Source organism: Balaenoptera physalus, assembly GCF_965194825.1.
Source record: "Balaenoptera physalus genome assembly, chromosome: 1".
In the NCBI taxonomy this organism is placed as follows: domain Eukaryota; kingdom Metazoa; phylum Chordata; class Mammalia; order Artiodactyla; family Balaenopteridae; genus Balaenoptera; species Balaenoptera physalus.
In genome coordinates, this window is record NC_138882.1 from 149,953,685 (window position 1) to 149,968,630 (window position 14,946).

At 41.7% G+C, this 14,946-nt stretch overlaps 1 protein-coding gene across 3 annotated transcripts in view; it reads left to right on the forward strand.

Annotated features, from left to right (window-relative positions):
• The first annotated feature begins 1,023 nt into the window (after positions 1-1,023).
• Positions 1,024-14,946, forward strand: part of USP24 (ubiquitin specific peptidase 24) — a 149,186-nt gene continuing 135,263 nt past the window's right edge. The window contains exon 1 of one of the 3 annotated variants that reach the window (XM_082414906.1): positions 1,024-1,730. In XM_082414906.1, the coding sequence (XP_082271032.1) occupies positions 1,407-1,730 (324 nt within the window). In that variant the 5' untranslated portion in view covers positions 1,024-1,406. The remainder of the gene's footprint in view (positions 1,731-14,946) is intronic. The other 2 variants (XM_082414905.1, XM_082414907.1) reach the window with 2 other exon arrangements.

A 14,946-nucleotide genomic window follows, 5' to 3' on the forward strand; every position in this document is an offset into this window, starting at 1 on the left:
CTTAGATGGTAGTCAGTGGACTAAAGATACGGCCCCTGCGCGCTAATGCTAAAAGTGGAAAGAGAAAGCAAAGAAAGCAGGCCTTTGAAGGGGAAGAGGAATGCTCAATGGTGGAAACCAACAGGGGTGCGGTCCCCTCCCCCAAAGGGCATAAAAAAGAGGGAGGGTAGTCCTCCCTCAAAAGGCAGAACAAAGACGGAATCCTGAGCCAAAGGGTGCAGTAGAATGTGGGTGGGTGGATGAGCATCAGGAGGGAAGTAGAGGTCCAAAGTGTTCGAATGAGTCAGAGGCTGAAGGAGGCTGATGCAGTCAGGAGTTTTTGATGGTTTTCACAGAGAGTACTGGGGTTTGGAGTTCCGGTTGTAAAAATATGTTTCGGACTCTCAGGGGATTTTTGTATGAGTTTGGTGGAGTCCAGTCAGGTTGGCTGGGGGTAGGTGGTGGTCAGTCAATGCTGGAAGGAAAATTCAACGAGGGCAGGGAATTCACTTCAACCAGTTTAGGGTGATTTCAGCGAAAGTTGGAGGGATTTAGGTCAAGAGTATGTGGGGGGTGCATTTCAGCCCGGGTGGGTTGGTTTGCCTGCTTTGGGCATGAATTTAAGTGGGCGCTGAGGGGTATGTCAGGCAGCGTGGCTGGAGGATTTCCTTCAGGACCGCGGTGCAAGTCAGGCCAGGTTTGGGGTGGGTTACAGTAGCCGCCGAGCGCACTGCGTTTAGGCTGCGGTGCGTTCCGGGCCGCGCCGGGGCGAGCAAGTCCGGGAGCGGGAGTCCGGCGGGGACTCCGGCGAGGTTCGGGGGGAACCGCCGTCAGCGCCGGGCAGGATCGCCAGCTCGGGGACTTCGGGGACGTTCCGCGCAGCGCGTTGCACTTTGCTCCCGCCCCTCCCGCGGGAACCTGTTGCTGGAGGAATGGGCGGGCGGCGGCGACGGTGGAGAACCCTCCCTTGCCTCCGCCCGGGCCTCACGGCGTCCCTTTCACCCTAGATACGCTCCGCGGCGCAGCCCCTCCCTTACCGCCTCTATTAAAAAAAGAAAGAAAGAAAGAAAAATCATCCCCCAACCCTCAACCGTGACCGGCGGGCCCCGCGGCTTCTCGTGCGGCTTCCGGGAGCGGAGGCGCGGCCCCGCGGGCCGGAGGAGGCGGAGGCGGAGGAGGAGGCCAACATGGCGGCGCGCAGGGCTGGGCCGGGCCGCCGCAGCGCCTGAGCCCTCCACAGCCGTCGCTCGGCTCGGGGCGCCCACCCCCGCGCCCACCCTGGCCCGGCGGCCGCGGAGCGCGCAGCGCAGGAGTGCAGGGGCCCTCCCGGGCGCGGGGACGGCGCGGAGGCAGCGCCGCGCGGCCCGCCAGGCCCCGGACCCGCAGCTTCGCAGCCCGCCGGCTGGCGCGGCCCGGAGGCCCGAGCCATGGAATCGGAGGAGGAGCAACACATGACCACGCTGCTGTGCATGGGCTTCTCGGACCCTGCCACCATCCGCAAGGCCCTGCGCCTGGCCAAGAACGACATCAACGAGGCCGTGGCGCTGCTCACCAACGAGCGGCCGGGCCTCGACTACGGCGGCTACGAGCCCATGGACAGCGGCGGCGGCCCCAGCCCCGGGCCTGGCGGGGGCTCGCGGGGCGACGGCGGCGGTGACGGCGGCGGCGGAGGCCCTTCCCGCGGCGGCAGCACCGGAGGCGGCGGCGGCTTCGACCCCCCGCCCGCCTACCACGAGGTGGTGGACACCGAGGTGAGGAGGGGCGACCCATGACCCCCGCGGGAGAGGCCAGCGGGCTGGAGTTCCTGGGGAGGGGACACACCCCACTGGGCTTGGAGTGCGGAGGGCTTGTGAGGCGGGGGAGGCACGGAGAGAGGGGGAATGGAACACCGGGCTCGTCGGGATGGAGGTCACCGGACTGGGGTCAAGTGGGGAGAAGGGCCCATGGGGAGGGGCTGAATGGCAATAAGGGCTGTAGGGCAGGGCTGCGCGGCAGCGTGAGTAGGGGGTCTCTGGGCTTTGAGCTGAGCTCACTAACGGGGCAGGCCCGGGTCGGGGATGGGGAGGAGGGCCCAAGGCTGGCCTCCAAGATGGGGAGAGCCAGACACGTTGACCTGGAGTGTGTGATGGGGAGGACGCTTGTATCAGGGGGTGAGAAATGGGGTCCTAGGAGATTACGCGAGGGCCCGAGATTTCCCGGCCCAGGGTTTCAGTGAAGGAGTGGGGAGGCAGCAGGTTCAGAGTCAGAGAAAAAGTGGGATGGGCCAGCCAGAGTAGCGGCTTTGCTAGGGTCAGGAATGAGGTCAGGAATGGGGTTTGGGTTTTAGCCAAGGACCAGAAAGAGAGGAGATTGGTCATGGTCTAAAATGAAGAGGGACTGGGCAGAGGCCAGGAATGACAAGAATTGATAGGAAGTGGGGAGGGGGCTCAGCTGCAATAAAGTCTGGGGCGGGGGGGCGTCGTTGAGGTCAGATATTAAAGCCACGGGGATTAGACTGAGAGAGGTTAGAGATAAGATGCCAGGGCAGGAGTCAAAGCTGAGGAGGGGCTAGGCAGTGATGGGACTGGAGTTGGAGGACGAAGCTGGGACCAAGTCTGGGTAAGCAGAGTACTGGTCATCGATTAAGTCAGAAATGAGGGAAAGCTAGACTGGAGAAAGGGATTGGAGCAATACTGAGGGTGCTATGTAGAGGGACAGGGACAGGGCGGGAGATAAGGGGACTGGAGAAGTCTGTTAAGGAGAAAGAGGGCCGTCTAGGCGAATGGCTTTGGTCAGAAATCTCAAATCTGGGTGGAGACGATTCCTTTTTGTTTTAGTTAAGGATGTGAGCAAAGAACATGGGGGGAGAAAACAGACTTTACCTCTGATTTTTTAAAAAGCATCAACCAGAAGCAACAGTGCTTGTGAATAATTACTTTGCAGAAATATGGCAGCTCATGGTAGGAGTTTTGGTCAGATTCACTGCTTAGTACATTTCAAGGGTCCAGTAGAGCAGGTTGGCCTACTCTAGTGGTTTGGGTTTTTTAGTAGAGATGTGAATTTGGATAATTCTTAATGAAGCTAAGCCTCCTGATAGAATTCTTTCCTAAATAATGTTCTATCCTTTTAGTTATATTCTTTTGCAGCAGTTCCTTGGACTGAAGTATTTTGGGAAAGAAGGCGGCACTTCAAAAAGCCAGATTTCTTCACAAGATCTCTTTGGTTTCCAGACTTCCACACACTTGGTTGATTACCCTCTGTTACCTAGTAACTCAGCTAGATCATTGACTAGTATATGGCAGTAAAGTTTGTAATTAGTCCTAGTTTTGGAAAAAATTCCCATATATTTAAATAACTGTACCTAAGTCACTTTAAGAAATGAGCTTCTCTTTGCAAGTCCCCGTCACTCCTCTCCTTGTTCCTTCGAGTTTTTTTTATAAATTTATTTATTTATTTTTGGCTGCGTTTGGTCTTCATTGCTGCGCGCCGGCTTTCTCTAGTTGCGGCGAGTGGGGGCTACTCTTTGTTGCCGTGCGCGGGCTTCTCATTGCGGTGGCTTCTCTTGTTGCGGAGCACGGGCTCTAGGCATGTGGGCTTCAGTAGTTGTGGCACACGTGCTCAGTAGTTGTGGCTCACGGGCTCTAGAGCGCAGGCTCAGTAGTTGTGGCACACGGGCTTAGTTGTTCCGCGGCATGTGGGATCTTCCCGGACCAGGGATCGAACCGCTGTCCCCTGCATTGGCAGGCGGATTCTTAACCACTGCGCCACCAGGGAAGCCCCCTTCCTTCTAGTTTTGACCCAGTTTTGAAATCAAGAAGAAAGCCATTGCTTTTTCTGAAGATGCTTGTAAGGCCCTACAAAGTTCAGTGTATCCTCATTTTGTGAAAAATTTTACTCTCTTTTTCTTTTGTCACACCTTTTAATTTCCTAGAATTGCAAAATCAAAATAAATTATAATGCTTGGTGGTACTTTAACATTAGTTGTACTGCCTGTACATTTAAATACTAAGAATTGGGACTGGCTTCTTTGCATATGAATGACAGGCTGAGGAGTTTGCTTTAACGTAAAATCCAGAGACTCTATGACTTTTTGAAGAATCGTGTCAAGTTTTCATTTCCTCTTGACCTGTGGATTTGGCTGCACCATTTAATTTTGAGAGTTCACTAGGGGCTGGTTACTGAGGCTGATTTACCCAGAAGAGTATTGGCAAGGATACAGGGAGACACTTTCCTGGCACACAGGAGCCTGGTGAGAATGTTTAACCCCGTTTTTGCCTCTGTAGTTTTACAGATCTTCTTGCATGCCACCTGTGCACCTTGTTGGTCATCCTTGCTGTAGACAGTGGGAACCTGAGGCATTTGATCTTGGGAAATAGGGAGAAGTGCTAAACATTGCTGAGCATCTACACAGTGTGTCAGGCACTATGTTAGGTGCTTTATACATTTTATTTAATCCCCAATGAGAGAGTTAATAAGATCACCATTTTAGAGCTATGCTTGGCTAGTGGCAAAGTCTGAATTTGAACCTGTTCTCTCTGACTTCCAAGACAGTGTACTTCTCATTCTGCTCAACTCATGGTTTTAGGATTGAATTCATTTTAAGATAAGGAAAAATAAAGAGGGAAAAAGACAAATTTGGAGGCTCCTGTACAAGTCTAGGAATGATGTGGCTGGCAATTGCTGAATCAAGGCATTAGGAATAGGATAATGGGTAGAATGAAAGGAGAATCAGATTTTTAAAGCAGAAGACTTTAGAAATTAATGATTAGTTTGGCTCCGTTGTTTTACAAGTGCAACCTTGCAGGCCCCAAAGGGGAAGTGACATGTCCCCACAGAGCCAGTTAATGGAAGAGATGGGACTAGAACCCAGCCCCATGCACTGCAAGTCCAGTGTGCTTTCTCCCTACCAGCGGCCTGCCTTTCAAATGAAAAGGGGACAGGACACAGTAATGGGTTGAAGCAAAGGGAAGTATAATCAACAGTGTGAAGATTGCCAGCTCTTGTGTAATCTACTTGTTTTATTTCTAAAAAATTAGTACCTTGTTTGAAAATATATAAATTTCTATTTGCCCCGTAGGAAATTTCAGTTTCAGTGTCCTCTTAAAAATGTTTGGGAATATACAGATTAAAATCTAATTGTTAAAAAAGAAAAAATGATTACATTTATTTTATATTTGTCATTTGGGGACAGGAATGATCCTCTTATTTGGTAAACATTTGATGCCTTCCAGGTCCTAGGGCTGGGAATAGAGTGCTGAACAGAAAGTGAAGGTTACATTCTGGTGGATCTTAGTGCAAGCCACTCATTTTGCAAGAAATGACTTCCCACGGTCATGTAGTTAGGTAAACCAGTTTAGTAATTTGGGCCCATGCTATAATTAGTACTTGGTTTAAAAATTAAAATTTGGAAAGTAAAAGACATTAACTTCTGGTTCAGTAGCAGCAAGGAGAATGCAGATAAAAAAGACCCAGATATCTAGCAGAACACATAAAACTGCACAGAAAGCCACTTTTTAAATATCCTCCAGTGAAGTAAAGGTATTGCTTTGCAGAAAGTTGTGTTTGGTTGTTATTAGTATTGTTGGATGTAGATGTATATGTAATTCTTGGTCTCTGGGTCTGGACGGGACTTTGAAAAGTTATCCAGTTTTGATTTTGAATAGCATTACTTCAAACCCTTTCCACGGCAGGTAGCAGTCTGTTCTATTATTAGAGAGTGAGATCTCACAGCTGCTCTAAATAACTTATCCAGATGTTTAACACCCCCACTGTCAGAATTCTTCAGTGCTATATGGCTGTCAACCCCCCTGACCACTACTCAGGGCATGCCCCCTGGTTCTGCCCTCCACAGAGCTGGGAGAGAGTTGGTCCTTTAAGAATTGTGATCCTCTCCAGAGAGTTAGTGGAATTTAGAACCAAGAACTGTTGTAGGCACCTTTTAAAATTTAACAGTTGTGAAATACACCTTATTTGTTACTAAGTCTCCTTCTTTTGTCTTTAGAAAATACAAAAATGGAATTTTTTAAAAATAAATTTATTTATTTATTTATGGCTGTGTTGGGTCTTCATTGCTACGCGCGGGCTTTCTCTAGTTGTGGCGAGTGGGGCTACTCTTCGTTGTGGTGCATGGGCTTCTCCTTGTGGTGGCTTCTCCTGTTGTGGAGCACGGGCTCTAGGTGTGCGGGCTTCAGTAGTTGTGGCTCGCGGGCTCTAGAGCACAGGCTCAGTAGTTGTGGCGTATGCGCTTAGCTGCTCCATGGCGTGTGGGATCTTCCCAGACCAGGGATCGAACCCATGTCCCTTGCATTGGCAGGCAGATTCTTAATCACTGCGCCACCAGGGAAGTCCCTAAAATGGAATTTTCTTGCAAGGAGATTTTAATTAACAGCTAGAAATACCTTTCTCAGTGTCTAGTTCTGTGATAATTAATATTCCTAGAAGTGACATTTAATGCTGTGATCTCACCAATATTGTGAACTGCTTGTTTTGTTCCTGCTGTATTGTGGATAGTCTTTCTGGAAGTATTTTGTCAGGCGTGTTTGCAAGATTTCATTGCTACTTTGTTAAGAGCCCTAAAGTTGGTCCTGCTAGAATATATATAAACCACATTACTTTGTAACTCCTTAACTCATTTCTGCCTCCTTTTTTCCTTTTGGTATTAAGTGGGTAGTTATACATGAATTGAAGTTATAATACATTTTATATAAAATATGTAATATGTTATATGATATATTAAGGTTTATATTAAAATTCATGCCCTTTTTCCCTAACATACACAATCCTAGCTCATTTGATGTAGAGTAAATATCAAATAAGTAAATTTTAGTTATTATTTGTGATTTGGATACATGACTCTTGGTTTCTGATTTACTGTGATTTGTTAAATTAGAAAAAGTGGAATCTATTTAAAAGTTTTAGAGTTAAAAAATAATTCCAAAAATCAGTTGAAAGTAAATGAAAAATAGGGAATCTGAAAGATTAATTTTGAAATAAGAATTTCTTTATAATCTAGTATATAGGTATCTCCTTTGTGAATGAGGCTTATGAGTTCATCTGACAGTTGGTTCTCACCTTGTAATTACCTGGCCATTTGCTATTAGAATGAATGTAATTTGGCATGAAGGAAGTACCTCTTGTGTGTCAGTGAGTGTGTATTCTAGTGAAATCATAATAGGTAGTGACAGCTTTATACAACATAATAATGCTGTTAGCTTAAAATTTGAAACCAATTACAATATTAGAAAAGTAAATGTTGTAATGTTTTAACAATTTGAGGAAAGAGTTTCAGCTGTAATACGACCCAAATAGCAGACGTCGGTGTACTACACATCTTTGTACTTACTGCTCAAATATCATATAATATTGATTTTATTTGAATTTGAGTGCAAACATGAAAAATTTTTACTTTTAATAGAACTATTATATTTAGAAAGATTTAGTTGACTAATACTTTTCATGTCTGGAGTTCAGTTTTCCAGGAAATTTTTCTTATTTGGAACACCAGAAAGAAGTAAGAAGTAAAATACATAAGATTAAACCATTTCAAAACACCCCCATACGTTTAATGCACTCAAGATCATGCATTTCATTCATTTGTGTCTTAGCTTGTTTTTTTAAAAACATAGTTCAAGTAAGTTTTAATATTAGGTTTCCTATCAAATTAGAAGTGTTTTGTAGTAGTCCAAACGTGAGGTGGTGAGCTGTTGGAGGCAAGTGCATTTGACAGTAGTGAGAAGTGACAGGTAGCCCAGGGGTAAAGGAGGGGATAGGAAAACCTTAAAAACAAGGCAGGCTCACCCGTTTGTATAGGGCGATGTGAAACAGCTTTATGTGCTACATGCCCCTGAGAGGCTGTTTTTACTGATGCCACACTCAAGAAAAGGTTACAGTATGTTCTGTTTAAGAAAGGTCAGGAACGTGTAATACAAGGTTTTCATTTAAAAAAAAAAATGGAAGAAGAAGAAAGTTGGACACATTAAAGAAATAAGCTTTCAGGTACCTGGAAAATTCAGATACAAGGGACATTTCAGCCTGAGGCTTCTACATTGTGGAGGCATTGCTAAGTAGGTTGTGCTTCATTTTCAAGAGTAGATGTTTTTTTCTCGCCTTCCTTCTAGGGAGTTTTAGTTTCTTTTTTAAGTTTGTATTTCTCATTCTCATTGTTATCATAGGAATTTTTATTATTCAGTATTGAAATATTTTTCAGTCACAGTTGAGTTGTAAAAATTTTTTGTTAAGCTCATGTTAGTAGTAGGTGACAGTAGATTTGGTTTATTTTTATTTGTTCTGAAGAAGAGAGCTAACACAATTAAGTTGATATTTCATTCTGATAATCTTTCCAGAAATTGAAATGCTTTAGCCATGAAGCAGAGGTGTGTGGAATCTTTTTCTAGAGCTAAGTTGAAGATTTTATTTTTCTTCTTAGAAATAAGTAATACCCTAGGTGACCACCAAAGTCTTTTCACTTCTTAAGTTCTAGCACACAGTTCTCTTTCCTGTAGTGTCTTAGTTATGTGCATTGTAAAATTCAATTGACAGCATTTGATATGCTTTCACTTAGGTTTAAGATGTTTATGTTAGAAATATTTTATTTAAAAAAAGTAAATATGATACATTCTTTATCAGTAGGCTTCCAAAATGGTTTCTGAAATTAAAATCTTTTCCAGAAAGATTTGTTGGTCAGACATTCTGTTGCCAAGGCTTTTCAACTTCTGCTTTGTGTTCTTTTAGAATCTAGCTTTTCATAAACAGGTCAGCATTTTTTGGCTTTTTTTCCCTCTTTCCATTTCTCTTATATTGGCAATTTTCGTTGAAAGTTGAATTGCTTTGTGAAACTTATAGTTAGAAGCCTACAGTGTAGCATTTTGGTAGCAATTTAAAATAAATTTCAGATCCTAAAAAATATGAAGGTATTCCATACTGCCCATGGCAACACCATCTGTCAATTATTTAATTTATTCTAGACTCCTTACTCTCTCTTCTTATCAAATAGCCTGTTAATTCTAACCCTAAATATCTCTCCTGCCCCTTTTGTCTATTTCCTCTGTTACTGCTTTGGTTTTGTTCATGTCCCTTTCTTATTGTTTCTCTGTGCCACTCACTGGTGCCAGAATGATCTTTGTAAAGTGCAAATTTCAGTTATGGGATAACCTCGCTTAAAAATGTTTGGTGGTTCCTTATTTCCTGTAGGTAAGATCTAAACTCCTTTCTTTCAAGGTCTCCATACTTATCCATCACGTCTTACCTCCTGCGTTCCAGTGCCATGCTCTCCCTTGCAGTTCAGGGGCCATCTGTTCCCTCACTCTCACCCCTGAGCCCCAATATCCATCTGCCTGGCTAACATGGATTCATTCTTCAAGATTACCTCAAATGCCATTCCTCCTCAAGGCACACTTGTCTCACATGGCCACATTCTCCCACTGCATTCTGTATGTACACCAAGTAAAGCAGTGATCATGTTTTAGTTAATAAAGAGATTTGTTTACATATATGTATCTGTTTCCATTGGACTTGAGGAGCAGGATTATTTCTTTCTATCTCTGTGTCCTAGGACCCCTGGCTCACAGAGTTTGATTGGATAGATAACTAAATGAATGGATGAAAAGAACACCTTAAGTGAAATAAAAAGTCAAATGGTATTTGAAAGAGTATTGAACCAGGAACTTGGGAGACTGTACATTTCTCTTCAAGGTTCTGTTGATTGCCAGCTATAGTATTGGGCAAGTCAGTTTGCCTCTCTGAGCCTCAGTTTTCTCACCTATGAAATGGGCATCTTGCACTAGAGCTATGGTTAAATTTTTTCATTCTTTCACCTCTTCGAGAAATTTAAAGCTATGAGGCCTTTCAGAAAACAGCACATGTAAATATACACACTTGGTTTTTTAAATAAACTGGTGCTAAAACACTAAAGCTATTATTTTTGGGTGATAGGACATACAGGTAATTCTCTTTCTTTTTTCTGAATTAAAAAAAATTGATGAGTTTTTGAAAAGTATATAAACTTTATTAAATGAAGACAAACCAAAACCGTTAAAAATAAAAATAGCTTAAAAAAAATAGACTAAAGTATTTCATGATTCTTAGGAAAATTTTGCCTAGACTCCAAAATTATTTTAAAACTTTGCTACTGAGGAAAATTAAATATAGAAAGATTTAATTCGTGTTTTATCTAACTGAAATACGGAAAAAAGTATACTGCTTCCTAACATACAATTGGGAACATTTTTTAAAAATCTAGATTTTATATTTGATTATCTACTTATTAGATAGGTTCTAATTAGTTCTAGTTATAAGAAAAATGGCTTGGAAGATGTGGTTCAGCAGGACTTTTCAATTTTGAGTCACGTCTTGAGCTTTAATGGAGCTTCTGTTTAGTTGCTTTTCCTGCCTTTCTCCTTTTCTTCATGCTCCCCCCCAACCCCTGGCCCTCGCCTAATATCTCAGAGCATTTTGCCTTGTTGACTGTTTGTAGGACTTTTCTTATGTATGACTCCGGTGTGTTTGGATTGGCCTTTAGGTTACCTGCCAGCATTTAAAGACTATCCAAGATCTTTGTGTTTTGGAAACAGCTGTCTTTAGAGCACAGTTTTTTTGTTTTGTTTTGTTTTGCTTTGCCAAAGGGATGGAATAGAGATGCACACCTGGCCAACAAGGGCTTCTCTTGTCACCTCTCTTTTCTGTGACCTGTAACACTGTTACTCATGGTTGTTGGGCTGTTGGTGGGCTCCAGACTCAATCTTATCTGCTGTTTTCAAGAAACATTCCACTCACTTGACTCTTTCTGTCATTTGCATACCTTAGTGTACTCTTTCATGTGTATTTACACATTCATTTTTAAGAGGGCGAGACTGCTATTTCCGGTATTTTTATTAAATGGAAAATAAAGAGTTCTCAGAAGAAAAACTCTAGATTTACGTTAAATAATGATACAAATCAAATTCCAATGATAAAAACAGGCATTACACCAAAAATGTCAGAGCAGCCAGACAGTTAATAGCCCATTTAACAAAACGCTTAAACGTACCTTCATTCAGTAGGTTTTTATTGAGCATTGACTGTGTGCTAGGCACTGAGCTAGACATTGGGAATACAGTGGTGAACCAATCACACATAGTCCCTTCTCTGTTGCAGTTTCAAGGCTGGTGGATTTCTTATGCTCTATGTCCAATAGATTATAATGTTATAATTCAGAAAATTAAGGCCTTGAAGAGTTGTGGATTAAGTGTGAAGAGATTAGATCTATCAAAAGCATTTGAGTAGTGCCTCAAGAATTTTTTTGTGATGTAATTTGATCTATAGTGATATCCATTGCCAGGAAAGCAAGTGATATTGTTTTTTCAAGTGATATTTCTTTAGTGCCATGGAATGTACAGAATTTGTATTTATTTACTTGTTGAATGTTTAATATTAGTAGGTTAATGATTCTCTCAACTAGTATCTCTTTTAAGAATGATGCTAATTATTTCAACTAAATGTCATTACTTTTTGTCCTAAAATCATGAATATGTATTTTTTTCCCAGAAAGGAGAAATTGCCCTAGGAATGGGTCTTTTTTAGGCTAAAAATCTCTTATGATTGTTGATAATAACCTCCCAAAAAGGATGTTTTAAAGCTGGAGGAATGTTGTTGATTTTAGAAAGACTTAACAATGGTGGCAGTAACAGTAACTCTAAATGAAAAACCTGTCTGGTATTAATAACGTTAGGAATCCTTAGTTTATTATCAATATTGTGTGTGTGTGTGTATGTGTGTGTGTGTTTAGTTTTATGTTGGAGTGGACTGTCTTTACTAAATACTGTAATACTTTTAAAATGTTAGTAATTTTCATTTTGGAAGATTTCCGTCTCATGATGTCTGCTTCATTTGAAATGTTTTGGTGAGTTACAGTAGCAACAGATCATTCTATATTTCACAAGTTTATATATCATATTTGTTTTTGAGAAAATGTCAGTTGCTTTTAAGCAATCAGTATTCTCGGTGTTGAAGTTACACCAGGCAAAAAATGTTTGTGTAATATATAAAATTTGTACCATAAAAAACAATTGGTTCATGATACGTGTACATATATACTGACATCTGTAGAGAATAACAAGCGAGTGCTGTTTGCTTTTTATTACTTTGAGGTTTTTATGGTTGGAGTATAAAACAGGTCTGTGGTAAAAGAATTCCAAGCGTTTGTTAAGGAGGATCAAAGACCAGAATCAGTGCTGAGTTACCTTGGATTCACCCAGTTCACAGTGGTTATAATACAGGAGAGAAATATCACCCAGTTCACAGTGGTTATAATACAGGAGAGAAATATCAAGAATACCTTACACTTCATAAAACAGAAAAATTATCTGTAGAACCGAGAATACTTCCTGTCTTCTCCTCTCCCTATTCCAATAAACAATACTTAAAGTTGTAAATTTAAGGATTAAAATTGAAGATTTGTTTCAAAGCTGGAAGGGACCATTGGGATCTTTTGGTGTTAAATCTGGTCAGTTTAGGGATGAGGACCTCGACTCTTGGATCATTAGCAAAGTCAGGAAGGGAACTAGCCTTCTCCTTCTAAAGAAGTGTTTTGTATAGTTTACCACACTGTCTTTCTGACATGAGGAAGTCTTTTACTGTAGATCATCTTTAGTATATCCTTCCTCATAACTTGCTGTGTCTTAATCATCACCATTTCCTTTGTTAGATACTAGCTTCAGTTAGGGGGGCAAAGTTGACATTTGATTCATTTTTTTCCCCCTTGAAGGTGTTTATCTTGTTTACCTTGCTTTCTCATTCAGCACTTTCTAATGTCAGCAGCTGTTGACAAGTTTATAAAAGGTGGTGAGGGTTGAGGAGGGGAAGGTTGAACAAGTGCTGTCATTTGTGAAGGTGCTGTGTCCGTCTGTCTACTTAGCATCCTTGTAAACCTGACAAGGATTAGTGACCCCCTGCCTGAGTCTATCCATAGTTGCACATGGGTACTGGGTATTTAAAAATAAGCTTGATAGTCAGTATATAAATCTCTTGAAATAATATATGCCTAATTTGTATATCTTTTACTTTCTTAAAACTGCCTTTTTGTTCTCTACGTATCAATTGTAGGTTTGAAATCAAACATTTTGAGTGATACCTTGGAAAGGTATTAATACTCTAAAACGTGACACTTGCCTTAATTATATATTTTAATGAATACAGAAATAAAACAGTGTGTGTTGATTAACTCTTAGAAGATACATTAAAAAAAACCCAGCCTTAAAATATGCCAGGTCCTTTTATGACTCCTAGCCTATTATGCATATGCTTTTTTTCCTACCTGGCCTGTCCTCCTTATCCCTCTTTCCCCTTCTCTTACTATATTGGACCAGGAGAGTTAGTCCATAGCACTATGTGACATCAGTTTGATCCTTGTACTTGATCCTTTCTCCACAAAGTAGATTTAACACAAGCTCGTGGTTGGCAGAGTTAGGTATTGGACATCCTCCTTATTTCAGTCTAGCGAGTCCCATGAGATTCCAAATACTAACATACCACATGTACCGTTAATCAGGTTTGCTACTGGTTTTCTATTAGAGCTTGATGCCCTCTATTCCACTTCCTCCCATTCACTCTTCCCCTTTACCCAGTTAAAAGTCCCTTCTTGAGTTTGAATAGAAACACTTACATACAATGCTCTGTCATAGCATTTACCCCATTATATTGGAATTATTCATGTATTTGTCACCCAGACTGAATTGTAAGGCTTTTGAGGTCAGGGTCTGATCTTCTGTATTTTTCATAAAGTCCAGGGGAACACTTGACATAGGAGGTGCTAAATAAAAGTATCTGATCTGGAAAATATTTAGTTTGCATCAACATTTTGGAACACATTTTCCCCCATTCACGTGTATCGAGTAGTTTCTTAAAGTGAATCTTGCCTAAAATAACCTACACCATAGCTTGAAGGTAACAAGTATTCTGATAGTCCTATAGCAGATTTCTGTCATGGTATTTACCTTGTTTTGCAGTTTGAGGGAAGGAACTTTTTTTGAACTGTTGCCAATGTCTTTCTGATGGATACCATTTTGGACATGACACATTAAATGTGAACTTTTGTATTCAGAACGGAGGGTAACTCCCTCCGTTTTGTAAGTTTTTTCTGTAGCTCATAGAAAAATATTGCACACAGGAAGGAGCATAATGCATGATAAAAGAAACAAAACTTTTTTTAGCCTTTGGTAGGACTGCTTAACAGTCTGTTTTTATGTAGCTTTGTTACATGTCTTAGTTGAGCTCAGCTTCATTAAGGAGAAGATTATTTGCAGAGATTGTCATTTCTGGAGAAGAAAGAAATACGCTGCAGAATAATTAAAATAGTAAACTGATTTTTAGTGTTGTTTCTGTTTCAGATTGTCCTGTTTGTTTCATTTATCAATATAATAATGATTAATGATGTTACTATTAATCCAAGTGAGTTTATTTTGAAGTAAAGCTATTGAGACACTGTTCGGTTTTTACCCCTCCTTTCTTACCCCGGTGTAAAAAAAAAAAATGTGTGTGTAGAAAGTAGGAAGAGGAAAGAAACAGCAGTATGGGAACCGTTTGTGCTGTGCTGAACAAATACTTGTTGAATGCCTTTGATTCCGGTCTGGCTTCCGATTGCTAAAACACATCCCTGCTTCTTAGGAGCTCATAGCCCATTGCAGTGATCCTGAAGGGTGGGTAGGGGTGACCAGCAGCAGATCGGGTTGCTTTTTCAGGATAGCTTGTCCCCTACAGGGCCCCTAACTATCCCAGGAGCTTCTGACAGAGTGGGGAGTAGTGTGAATCTCCTAAGGACAAAGACATTGTCCTACAGGACCACAACAGCATTATCTCAACCAAAGGAGTTTAACAATGATACATTAGTATTCTCTATTATTTAGTCCATATTTAGATTTCCCCACTTGTACCAAAAATATCCTTTATAGACATTTTAAAAAACAATCCAGGATTGAATCAAAAATTATCACGTCACACCTGTCAGAATGACTATCA